The sequence below is a fragment of the Helobdella robusta genome (assembly GCF_000326865.2).
Source record: "Helobdella robusta unplaced genomic scaffold HELROscaffold_6, whole genome shotgun sequence".
Classification (NCBI taxonomy): Eukaryota; Metazoa; Annelida; class Clitellata; order Rhynchobdellida; family Glossiphoniidae; genus Helobdella; species Helobdella robusta.
Window position 1 is genome coordinate 1,219,335 of NW_008705330.1, and position 13,701 is coordinate 1,233,035.

Here is a 13,701-nt window from a genome sequence, read left to right on the forward strand (position 1 = left end):
AAATTATTGAAAATTATTCCTAAAAAAAAATTTAATTTAAAAAAAAATTTAAATTATTCCTACTTACTACGTTAGAAATGTGGGTCCGTGTAGTAAGGAAGTTATTGAAAATCATTTAAAGACAAATGGTATAAACTTTAATAATTGTTTCCCGATCTTCCGTAAAAGAGCATCTGATGATGCATCAACAGCAGAGAAATCAACAAAATAATCCACAGCATTTAAAATCATTCATCCTTTATCGGAGCAACCTAAGTTTATTAACCCAGATATTTGGCCGAGATACACGTTCCTTCGCGAATGGGACTTCTCGTATACGAAAAAATCTGATGACAACGACACGAAGGGAAAATCGATCATCAACCATGGCGTCGTTAAATGATTGTAACATCACTTCTGATCTTGATAAAGCAGCATCCTTCACTGAATTTGAACCTTTTGAAGACAATGATGAAGTGGATGATAAATTTCATGATCCAAATGTTAATTTTTTTAATTTAAATAACCAATCGCCTTTTCTTTTACCTGAAAAAACTATAAATTATGTAAATAATGTAAACTCATTTTTTATGTTACATTTCAATGCAAGGCAATAATGTAAACTCCTTTTTTATGTTACATTTCAATGCAAGAAGTTTAATAAACAAAATGACTGAACTTAACAGCCTATTATATTTATGTAGCAATATTTTTTCAATCATTTGTGTTACTGATTATAATTATCATTTAATTAATTTACTTAACTTTAATTTTATATGCAAAAATCATAGCGATAAGGCTGGTGGCGGCGTTGGCATTTTTATCCACCAGTCTTTAAAATATAATATCCGTGATGACATCAATATCAGATCTTTGTACTTTGAATCACTTGTTATTGAAATTTGTGTAGCTTATGATTTAAACTATTTTATTTACGTAATTTATAGACCACCTAATTCTAATTTACAATTATTTCTTGACGACTTGAATAATTTGTTTTCAAAATTGAATTTTTCTTATAAAAAGCATATATATATATATATAATTATTTTTATGTAATGGATATCATAAATAATTTAAATAATTCCAATAGTTCTGGTCATGACCAAATTTCTAACTCCTTACTAAAAAAAGACAATGACAAACATTATTACTCCTCTTGTGCATCTAATTAACTTTTCTTTTTCTAACTGTATTTTTCCTAACTTTAAATTATCTAAGGTAATTCCTTTATTCAAATCTGGTGATAAACAGGAAGTCAATAATTATCGCCCCATTTCTTTGATCTCAAGTTTATCAAAAATTATTGAAAGAATTATTTTTAAAAGACTGTCTCTATTTCTTCAGTCCAATAACATCTTAACTACTAGTTAGTATGGTTTCCGTCCTAAGTTTTCTACCGAATTTGCTATTTCCGATCTGATCACTTTTGTTTCTAATGCCATTGAATCAAAAAAATATTCCATAGGCATTTTTTTGGATCTAACCAAGGCATTTGACTTTATTGATCATAAGATACTAAAAGATAAACTCAAGCGTTATGGCATTAGAGGTCCTGCTCATGAATGGTTTTTATCTAATTTAAGTAATCGTTCTCAATATGTCCAAATAAACCAAACTGTGTCCAGCTCTCTTCCCTTGAATCGCGGTGTGCCGCAAGGTTCAATTCTTGGTCCTTTACTTTTCACTATTTTCATTAACGATTTTGTCAACTCATCCAATGTTTTAAGGTTTATTCTTTCCGCTGACGACACAACCCTTTTCCACTCTGATCTAGACTTTAACAATCTTATCTTGACTGTGAATAATGAACTAAAGATAATATATGACTGGGTGTCTTCGAATAATTTCAATCAATCAATCAATCAATCCATCAATTAGCTTATAGAGCGCTATTTCCGCGATGTTCAACAGCGCTCCTCAATGAATTTTGAAAACAGATGAGTCTTGAGATCCACTCTAAACTTCGCAAGTAATGGAGAAGTAGTCAGAGAAGTAGGTAGAGAGTTCCAGAGAAAAGGACCAGAAAAAGCAAAAGCAGATTTGGCAAAAGAGTGTTTTACACGAATTAAGAAAAAGCGAGAAGAAGAAGACGATCGTAAACCGGGGCGTTTAGGTTCAATTAATATATCTGATAAATACTTAGGAAATAATTTAGATTGAGACTTATACATGAACGTGCAAATTTTAAAAAATTATTCAATATTTTATAGGTAACCAGTGCAAGAGAACAAGATATGGAGATATATGAGAAAAGAAAGGGGTACGAGCAACTAGACGAGCAGCAGAGTTAAAAGCTTTACTTAAAGGATAGAGTATAGAGTCAGGAAGACCATAGTAGAGCGAGTTACAATAATCAATTCTAGATAAGACTAACAAAGTAACAAGAAGGAGAAGAGTAGGATCATCAAGAAAAGGCAAAAGTTTTTTTATTCTACGTAGATGAAAGTATGAGTTTTTAGCAACACTATTAATCTGTGAAGAGAGAGACATAGTAGAATCAAAGATAAAACCTAGACTACGAAACTTATGAGAGACATCAAGAGTTTTAGAATCAGGTAAGATAATAGGAGGAATAGTAATAGAGTGTTTAGATTTATTAAAACAAATTTATTCAAACTTAGAAGGATTAAGTTTAAGACACATAGAGTCAGACCAAGCGATAATTGAAGAAAGACATAGAGATAAATTATGAAGAACTCTATTGAGATTAGATGGAGGAAAAAAAGTGTAAATGTAAGAATCATCAGCATATAGTTGACTAGAGAAAGAAAAGTTATTAATAATACGATGTAGTTCCGAAGTATAGAGTACCTTGAGGTACCCCGAAAGTAAGAGTAGAGGAGTTAGAAGTAGAATTATTGAGAACAACAGAAGAAAAACGATTACAGAGATAAGAAGAAAACCAAGATAGACAAGAATCAGTAATATTAAGAGAAAGATGCAGCAGTCTCAAGAGAATAATATGGTCAACAGTATCAAAAGCCGAGAAAAAGTCAAGAGCTAGAAGAAGTGTAAGATTACTATTGTCACTAGAGAGAAAGATGTCATTGCGTATCTTGAGTAAAGAAGTTTCAGTACTGTGAGCAAGTCTGAAACCAGATTGAGATACAGGTAGCAAGGAGTTAAAGTTTAAATAGGATGACAGTTGATTAAAAACTACTTTTTCTATTATTTTAGAGATGAAAGTAATATTAGTTACAGGTCTATAATTAGATAAAGAGGTAGGATCTAAGGATGAGTTAATTTAAGACTTAATTTAACCAAAACTGGCTATACTTTGTTTGGTCCTCCAATAAGTACCCGTTTACTGGATTCCACCATTCTTTTTAACGATATATGTATTAATCGCGTTGATTCTATAAAATTTTTGAATCTTATTAATGGTTCTTTGTCTTGGCTAGAGCATATTAATCATGTATCTAGTAAAGCATCGAAAAATATAGTATTATTTATCGTCTTTTGGTAGTGGTTTGGTATATAAACGAATTGTGAATTGTGATATGGTTTTAATTGATTATTTTTAATTGTTCAGTTACAATTCTTAATAATTCCGTAATAACAATTCTGAACAAATTAACAAAAAAAAACAAATTTAATTTATAATTTTGTTTATTTGTTTCACTAATTTTTATTGAAATTGTATTTCAAAAACTATATTTAAAACTATAGTTGTATAACAAAAACAGTTTATCTATTTTATTTTAGGCTATCAAATTTACTTTGCCTAGGGCCTTCAATTTTCAAAGGCCGGCCCTGGATGGCTATGATCCATTATCGATTCTGGTTTACTAGTGCAGTTGTTTTTCATCACAAGAGATGACGTTCTTTGGTTAAAGTAGTATATTCGTAGTTTAGTGTTATCGTTTTCGTTGATTGCTTGGATGTATTTTTAATGAATCTTTTCATAATTTTTTCATCCTGTTCGAAGCGGTTCACATGTGAGTACTCTTCGCAAACTTCTGTTGGACATATCGAAGAAATGTTATTTAAAGAAGAACCAGAGCTAAAACCTAATATATACTGCCGAAATGTTGACGATGTATTTGTTGCATATGAAACTGATGATCAAATAGCAAGACTTCTACAACAACTAATACAAAATGTGCAGAATGAATTTAAAATCTCAGTTTAAACCAAAACAACAAAGGTTTATGCCTCAATGACTGTAATAAAACTGTAATAAAACTAATTAATAAATTTATAAATAATGCACTGACGATGACGGTTTAACGTCGAAATAGATCTATCTGCAATAATTTTGATAAAATGTTTGTTAATAAAAATAAAGCTTCAATTATTCTCAGACAGACTCAACCTTGTCGATAAAAATTTACTAAGACAAATTGGAAAATTCGAATACAAGTGGATAAACACTAATAAATCGGTGGAATTTATTACATATTGTCAAGAATTCGGTCTTCTACCAGTATATATATATATATATATATATATATATATATATATATATGTTAAATCGCAAGTTTTAATATCAGTAAAATAAGTTCAATATTAATATCAATTATATTATTCCATGTTTCATACGCTAGGTCCAAATCGTGCTGTAACTCATCACGAGTTTTCCGCTTATCTTCAATTTCGCGAGATATTAAATTTCTTCTGTAAGATAAAGTAATATCCTGATATTTATTTGTTAAATCGCAAGTTTTAATATCAGTAAAAATAAGTTCAATATTAATATCAATTATATTATTCCATGTTTCATACGCTAGGTCCAAATCGTGCTGTAACTCATCACGAGTTTTCCGCTTATCTTCAATATATATATATATATATATATATATATATATATATATATATATATATTGGATTAAGATTAGGATTAAGACTGCCAGAAATGCAATTATTGATGAAAATCACAGCATATTCGGCGTTAGTTAACTTCCAATTTAACTTATCGATTTTTCTAACGGTTGATCGTAAATCATTTTCAAGTTTCTTTAGTTCAAAACCGAAAAAATTTTTGTTTATTTTCATATGATAGAACAAAATGCTTTTTTCGGTATTCGTATAGCATTTTCAATGTACAGTTTGATATGTTGTGTATGTGCCCAGATGCTCAAATTTAAATATACTGTGTCTCTACTCTACTTTGTTGATTCCTTGTTTGTTTAAATTAAATAATTAACGCTCATTTAATTAGTTTTACAATCTTCAACCTCGTTTAATATAACATTTTTACGTGTTTTCATTATCGATGATTCCTGTTTCTAAATTTGTTGGCAGGAAGAATTCCATTTGCTCGTTGTTGAATATTTATTATCGGATGTCTATGTTTTATGTAACAAATATATCATCATGAAGATGATAACTTGGTCTTCGTCATACCAATATATTCAGAATTATGGTGCCCACACTCGCCAATATTACATTTGAACAAATATATTAGATGGCTATAATACATTATCGATTCTGGTTTACTAGTGCAGTTGTTTTTCATCACAAGAGATGACGTTCTTTGGTTGGAGTTGTATTATTCGTAGTTTAATAGTTTTTATTGGTTGCTTGGACGTTATTTTTTATGATTCTTTCATGAATTTCTAATCCTGTTCAAAAGCGGTTGACATGTGATTTTTTTTAATATATTACTGATATTTTTGTTACTATTGTTGGTTGCATTGTTGTTGTTACTGATTTTTTGTTCTTTACATTGTAAAATTTTTGGATCAAGCAATTTTGATATCCTTTGTTAATGAATAGTTAAGTGATTCTATCTAAATCAAATTTTTTACAATATGTAATAAATTCCACCAATTTATCAACTTCAATCAATCAATCTTCGTTTTGCGTCCAGAAACCCGGTTTCCCGAGGTAGGACTTGTTTTCATTGCCATCAACTTTTTGCGCCAAATTAGACGATCAGTTGTATCCATTTCATTTAAATTTAAAGCTTTCATGTCTTGCTCGATTGTTTCATGTCTTTATATCATCTAAACCAGCACGACGCAGGATTTCGGAAGATTTGATGTGGTCCTTTAGACTGATTCGTTGCATTCATCGGAGCATTTTCATATCGGTTCGTTGAAGTTCTTGTTTCAGTTTGGTTGTCATTGGCCATGTTTCTGCACCATATAACAACACCGGACGTATCACAGATTTATAGTCTTGATCGTTGTGGTAGTGGGATGTCACGCCGCATCAATATAGAGGCAAGGAGATGCCATTTATTCCAGGCTACACGTATGCGTGCTCGAACGGCAGCTTCAGCTGTTCCAGTACAATCCAGAACATTCCCTAAATATTGAAACAATGTGACTTTCTCTACCTTAATGGCTTCAAAAACAGTGCTATTTCGAATTTGTTGTTGTGGATTGATGCAAGCAGGACAAACAAAATTGGACACTTTAGATAAAGTACCAATTATTTTTGAACAACGTTTGTGACACCACTGGTTACACTGCTGACACTTGATTGAATTGTTAGCTACACCAGCTTTACAAACTGAACAAGGCCATCGTCCAGTAGCTGTGGATTGGATGGGTTCACCAGTGTTCATTGCTTTGGTTTTGGGTTTTGCTGATGTTGACTTTGAATCCATTATCGGCGAGATACTGGTGTTCCAATCTTCAAACATCTGTGCTGCATTCTGCTCAGACGTGGCTGTTAAAACGATATCATCAGCATATATTAGATTCCAAATGTCACCAGTGTGTATCGGTGTTGTGTTTTCTTCCATCACAGTTATAAATATCAGTTGACTGAGAATCGAGCCTTGATGAACTCCAACGCCGATGTCAAATGCATCTGTGTTTCCAACCGTTGTGCTGACAAGAGTCTTAGTATTCGTATATATTTCCATCACAAGTCGAACAAGACTCCACCTGATTGCTTCACGGGGAACTCGATCAAATGCTTTTTCAAGGTCTACAAAAATGTGTGATAGTTGTTGATTCTCCGAGGCATTTGTTTAGACCTATGTTGTGACAGTTTGACAACCAGGTCTGCCACAAGGAGTCTATGTTGGGCGACACATGATTCGCCAGGTATAACTTTGACGTTTTTGAATAGCCTTCGGTGTTGTTGTTTGACAGCGAAGAAATCAATTTGCGTGGCTGATGGTCTACTTTTTTATGTTATGAGATGTTCCAACCTCTTGTTAAAATTTGTGTTCTGTAAACAAAACCCGTTACTTTCAGCAAACTCAAGGATGCGGTTGCCATCTTCATTCCGTTCTCCATAGTTAAAACCGCTATGTACGTTGTCAAAACCATCTGTTTTCTCTCCAACGTGGCCATTGAGATCGCCTCCAATCAGGATTGTTTCAGATTTTGGTATTGTTGAGATGGTGTCAGAGAACGCAATTTTGACAAAAAAGCTTGGACAAAAAGTTGGTGTTTCAACCTTCTACGAAATTGAATGACAGACAACGTAGGTGCGCGAAGATCCCTTGGCAGACCCTTCCAGACAGCAAGACCCATTAAGGAAAATTTCTACGACCAAAAGTCAAGTTTGTACAAAGAGTAAACCTGAATTGTCAAAGGGCAATGTTTGACTCCGTAGTGTCACTGTTCTAGAATTAAATTTTGTTTATCTGTCTTAAAATCAATCATTTATTAAATTGTCAAACCTATTAACCCTATCGGGAAAAATAAAACTACGAATTTATTATAGGAGTGCAAAAAAATCAAACCTTGTCATGAACATCAACTGCACTCTTCTACATGGTTCGCTTTAAAAAGTAGCCATCTGATATATGAATTTACATGTTCCATTGACGGCTGTGCACGTCAGGTTTCATATATCGGGTTAACTGCAACATCGCTAACCAGACGTCTTTGCTTCTCTCTCGATCTTCATTCCCTTTCTCCTGAGAGCTTGTAAACGAGACGGTTCGAGATTCACGTAAGAATAAAGTTAACAATTTATTGCGCCTGAATTGTGTTTGTTTTGTTTATTTTAGTTCACAACAAAGTGTCTTGTTAGTAGCAGAACACTCGTACTAGCAAGGGAATAGAAGTTTGTGGCTATTCGACGATTGTTTTGTAGATCATGGTGCTTAAAGTTCAGAAAATCTTCATAATTGGTTTGAGTATTTCAAACAATCAAAGCTAAAAAAATTGTAAAAGACATTATAAAAATAATAAAATTAATAACTTGATATATAAGAAAAATTAATTTGTATTCAAATTGCAGACTACCTTCTCACAAAAATATTTTCATTTTAAAGATGTATTTATTTGTACTAATGCTACAGATGAGCTTAGAGCCGCAAACTTATAAAATGATAACTTTTCATCAACTAATTTGTTAATGACTTTGACCAAATGAATTTAAGGATATTTTTTTAAATGGTTTAATTAAATTATTTATTCCAATTTTCAACAAATATTAAAATAAATATATATACGTCTAACCTCGGGAAACTGGGTCTCTGGACGCTAAACGAAGATTGATATATATATATATATACATATATATATATATATATATATATATATATATATAATACCTCTTGCGACTGAATGGGTTCTTAAACCTTGTAACAACGAGATGTTGTTCTTACCTATTGGTCGCGACACCTCAATTTGAGTTTCTTGGTTACAATAATTGAGTTTTGTTATCTTAAACCTTATTCGGCAGGCTACTGACGAGTCTCGTGAGAGACGAAACGTACGTCTGGCCTAAGGCGGGTAATGGTTTACCAATAATATATATATATATATATATATATATATATATATATATATATTCGGCGTCTTTAGGAAGTCTAAATGTTGCCGTATATCTCAATAGATCATCATGGTAATCTATTGAGATATAATATATAAAATATATATATAATATATATATATATATAATATATATATATAATATATATATAATATATATATATAATATATATATATAATATATATATATAATATATATATATAATATATATTATAATATATAATATATATATAAGATATAAGTTCAATAATGTTATACAAAAAGCATTGTAAAAGTCATATAACTATAATAAATATAACGACCTTCGCTCACTTTCAACGGTCAAACAAGGAGCTTACTTCCCGAGAGGAGTTGGAGGGTGATTTTTTATCGTTCGAGTCAAAAGTTACGATCGTATATTTACTACTTACGGAATATTGCTTTTGTTTAAAATTTTAATTTTTTTTAATTGTTATTCTGTTATTCAATGTGGTAATTAATCACTTTTATTTGATATAAATTTAAAAAAATAAAATCGACATTACCGAAAATAATTAAAAGTTGAACAAATTGAGATTCTTTGTATATCCCTGCTTCAACCCATAAGAAAGTGTTGGATATTGGTAAATAGGTCTACCCTTGGTAAAAGTAATTATTTAGTAAATTTGTGTAATTTTAGCATAAATAAACTTTTTATCCAACAATTTATTAATAAATTTGTAATAACTAAATGGAAAAAAGAAATTGACTTGAATAAGTTTCCGTTATCATACATAAACTTACATTTTAATGAATAACACTATATTTTAATTAAGAAAAATTGGTAACACATTAATGAACTTCATTTTATCGATGAAAGGAGAAGCCTACATCTTTGGTTAATTTATTAACCCAACGATTAATAGAAAAACCATCTAACTGGAAAAACTCAAACTTATTTGGAAAAGATGTTAATTTCAGTTTCACATGTTCCTAAGCGAAATGGACTGAGATCGGCAAAACTCGGATATTTTTTGTCCTCCGTTCAAAACTTCTTATTTTGGTGAAAGGATGTTTTAAGTTGCAGCAGTCCAAACTCGTAACTCATTGCCGCTTGATCTAATAGTTAACATTAATATCAGTCGTGAGATGTTCAGAAACCGCTTAAAACATTTTCTTCAACAAAACAAAGCAAATTAGCACTTATGAAGAAAGCTAGTAGAGACGCTCTACATGTTTACAATACAATAAGTGATTTGGATTTTTAAATTTTCTTTTTGCCTGCTATTTAAATAAATTGTTTTAAATCATATTATTTTATCGCCTAACTTTATCATATCTGTCAACCGGATCGGAGCAATTTGATAAATACATTTTTTAAATGCATTGGAAAATTTATTAATCTGATATTTTTTACATTTTGTATCGAATTCACAAATATGAAATGTTTTTCGTTTTCTTGAATGTCATCTAGTTTTTGTTATTATTATTGTATTTTCTGTGGCCATTTTTTGGTTTTACGTCTTAATGTATTTTTTTTACTTCAAAAATGTTGGCAACAAGTTTTTTTTTTAGTTTTTACTTTTTATTTTTAGAATTGTTTTAAAAACTGTCTATTAGATTGGATAGATTATAAATAACTGCGATTTTTTGTGATTTTGTTATGAAATTGGAATGCTCTTCGTGAATTACGAGAAACAATTTTACATTGTGCAAATGAGGAGCGATAACCGTTTGTAAAACCATTCAATAAATTATCGATATTGAAATAAAAAAAAAACATAAATTTGCGATGAATGTGGAGCCCCAGAGCTCGGGCTTTTTAAATCTCAAAACGCACACAAGTGCACACACGCACAATCACACACACATACAACTTTTCATGTAATTAACGTCGATGATCATTGTTCAATCAATCAATTTCTCAAGCGATGTACAATGAATTTCACAAACAAATAGGCCTTAAGATTCACTCAGAACTTTGTAAGTGATGGAGAGGTATCTAGAGAAAAAGGGAGAGTTCCAGAGAAAATAGCCAGAAAAAGCGAAGGCAGATTTAGCATATGAGTGTTTAACAATAGTTATGAAGTGAGAGCGAGAAGAGCATCGTAAACTGGGGAGTTTAGGTTTTATTTATTTAACTAATAGGTTCTTAGGAAATAATGTTGAGACATGTATATAGACAAGATATGATGATATGAGAAAAGATAGGGCACGAGATACAAGACGAGCAGCAGAGTTGAAAAGCTTCACTTTAAGGATAAGGTTCTGATTCTACCAGGAAGACCATAGTAGAGCGAGTTACAATGATCAATCAAACTAATGAAGTAAGAGAATAAAAAAAAATATGAAGATTAACACTATTCGATTGACAATGCATTGTTCTTGCTCAATAGCTGGCGCATAATAAACCTAAGCTTCTTACGAAAAACTGAGCCTACTGCAGTGAAATTTTAGACAAAATTTTTTTTTATATATCTTTTTAAGAACTTCTTGCTTGCTGGCTTGTCTTAGAATCTTGTAATCGATTTTTCGATAACTTCGTATTGTTCGATTAAGCTAAAATTTTGTATTCATTTTTTTCCAATAACAATGCATGATTTAATAACTAGCAGACTTAAATAAATTATTTATTTGATCAATATATTTTCCAGCGAATAAATTGTCATTTTTACCAATCTCCTCTATGATTTTTCTTAAATAAAAATAAAGTTACTGAATTATTAAATTTAACACAATTTTACTATTTTCAAGGTTTGAAAATGTCGCTGGCAGACAAACGATCAAAGTATCAGCGCAGTCAAACGCTATCTTACATACGTATAAACAAATCACAACAAAAACAATCTCAATCTTCAGATTCATCAGTATCATTAGAAAAAATATCAAAAAATACACTTCTACCACAAAGTCCTGCAAATCGAACTGAAACAAAAACCGAAACTCCAATATCAACCAGATCTTTGACACCTCGCTCACAAAACGAACAGCAAAGTCTATTCTCAAACGAAAATATTAAATTACCGCAAAAATGGATTAATAGCAGTCTCAATCAAAGCGTAAAAGTCAGACCAAAATCGCTGACACGGAAAATCAGTTATAATGAATTTCATCATTCATCCTCTATACTATCTTGCAGTAAGTCATCGAATGGGTCAATAAATATTTTTAACAGAGTAAAAGATAAAATAGTTGAAACAGTTTACCACACCCAAGATATGCCGCACTGGGCGGCAATTGTTCAAGAAAAACGACAAAAGGCCGCAAATGAATACGAAGCCAAAATAGTGGACACTTTGAGCAGAGAAAGATCTAACGAAATTTCTCAAAAAAACTGCAAACTTCTAATATCATCTACCGAAACGAACGAACCCATTTCGCAAAAAGATAGCAGTATAATAACCAAGCGTGAAAAAGCTCGACAAGGTTTCAGGAGACGGTCTATCAGTCAAGATTCCTACCCTCAAAATCTGTTGCTTCCAAAAGCAGGCACCCTGACGGCGAAACAGTCAAATGAAGGCATAACATGCTCGTTTGGAGATTTTCAAGCAATTCTTCAAGAATTTAATAATTACATGAGAGAATCTAAAGGCGCTTCAAAATCTTCTTCAACAGCATCCAATTTTTCCAAACACGAAGATCAAACGCATTGTGTTAAAACACCTTCCGACAACACACCTAACGTTATAAACGAGTCTACAATTACTCAAAAAGTTAAATCCAGTGCAGAAAAAAACTCTAAAGAATCAACCTTTCTTCATGAGTTTAGCTTGGCCAGAATTGCAGAAACAGACTGTACTGCAAGGAATTCTTTTGATGCTGTGGAAGTTGAATATGATGAAAATGGTCAAACATGGGGAGTTTACGGAGCAGAAATAGACCCAGAAATATTAGGGAATGCAATTCAGCTGCATTTGCAACGACTAATAGACCAAAAATTAAACATTAACGAGTCCGAAAAAAAGCCCATCAGGCCAAATCGTAAATATGAAATGAAACAGATGAGTTCAGAAGCATCATGCTTCGTGTCAAAGTTTTTCTGTTTTATTAAAAAAAAAAGTTGTGACGTAAATATTACGGATGAATAAATAAACTAAGTAAACTGAGTTCCGTTTTTAATTATTGTTTGTGACAGCAATTTCGTACCATAAAACGATTTTTATCAATACAACATCCTGTGTAATTATTATATTTTGTACATTATTCAAATAAATTTATATGAATGACTTAATATTTATATATGAAAGTTAAAACAAATTTGTTATTAATGTAATCCTGATACAAAACATTCAAAAAAGTTTTTAGAGATGAACAGTGAAATCAACAGGATGTGATAATGTGTCAGATGAACCTCTGAACAATGCGTCGCTTAAAATGCTTTGATCCAACTCTATAGATTGCCTCAGTGCTGCCATTTGCTTCTTTGATCTGAATTGACATTAATATCATTTTAATAAACAATAATCTCTAAAGTCAATATAAAATTTTCAATAACCTTGGTTAATATTAAAACAATACAAACGTTGCAACTAATTAGAAAATCATAAAACCTCTGAGTTTCAAAACAATTAAATCAATCAAATAAAAAAAATTAAAAAAGGAAATAAAATAAACAATTTAAACAAGCTTTAAGAAAAAACATACTGGAAAAATTCTAGAAATAAAATGAAATGAGAATGAAAAGTAAAATTAATAATCACGATTTAGAAAGTACTTAGAAATGCTCAGTTGAAATACAACGAAGATTGCAACAAATGAGTCACAATTTGCAACCCTTTAATTTATTGTTATATACAGTTATACGCGCACACGCACACACATACAAAATATTGCTGTTTCATTTCGCCTGTTTTAAATCACAACACGTAACATTTTAGGTACTATTTTATTTTATTTGGTTTGGTTTACATTTCCATTTATTGCAATATTTGTATCTCACACAAGGCTCGGAAGATGGCGTTTAAACCGAACCAACGTTGTTAGCCAAATTATGTCACTAGTTTTCAATTAATACGATTTAGAACAATTCCATATCGTTGAGTGTATTTTCAAAAAGTTAATTCTGGCTAAGTG

The 13,701-nt window shown here is 31.1% G+C and overlaps 2 protein-coding genes across 2 annotated transcripts; one reads left to right on the forward strand and one right to left on the reverse strand.

Annotated features, from left to right (window-relative positions):
* Positions 1-4,451: 4,451 nt before the first annotated feature.
* Positions 4,452-10,002, reverse strand: HELRODRAFT_164067 (hypothetical protein; the record flags this gene model as incomplete). The annotated part of the gene is made up of 5 exons (XM_009029114.1): positions 4,452-4,599; positions 7,091-7,344; positions 8,520-8,621; positions 9,009-9,089; positions 9,958-10,002. The coding sequence occupies 5 exons, from the start codon at positions 10,000-10,002 to the stop codon at positions 4,452-4,454; spliced, it is 630 nt and encodes a 209-aa protein (XP_009027362.1).
* Positions 10,003-11,390: 1,388 nt separating this feature from the next.
* Positions 11,391-12,716, forward strand: HELRODRAFT_164068 (hypothetical protein; the record flags this gene model as incomplete). Its single annotated transcript, XM_009029115.1, has 1 exon — positions 11,391-12,716. The coding sequence occupies one exon, from the start codon at positions 11,391-11,393 to the stop codon at positions 12,714-12,716; it is 1,326 nt and encodes a 441-aa protein (XP_009027363.1).
* Positions 12,717-13,701: the final 985 nt, after the last annotated feature.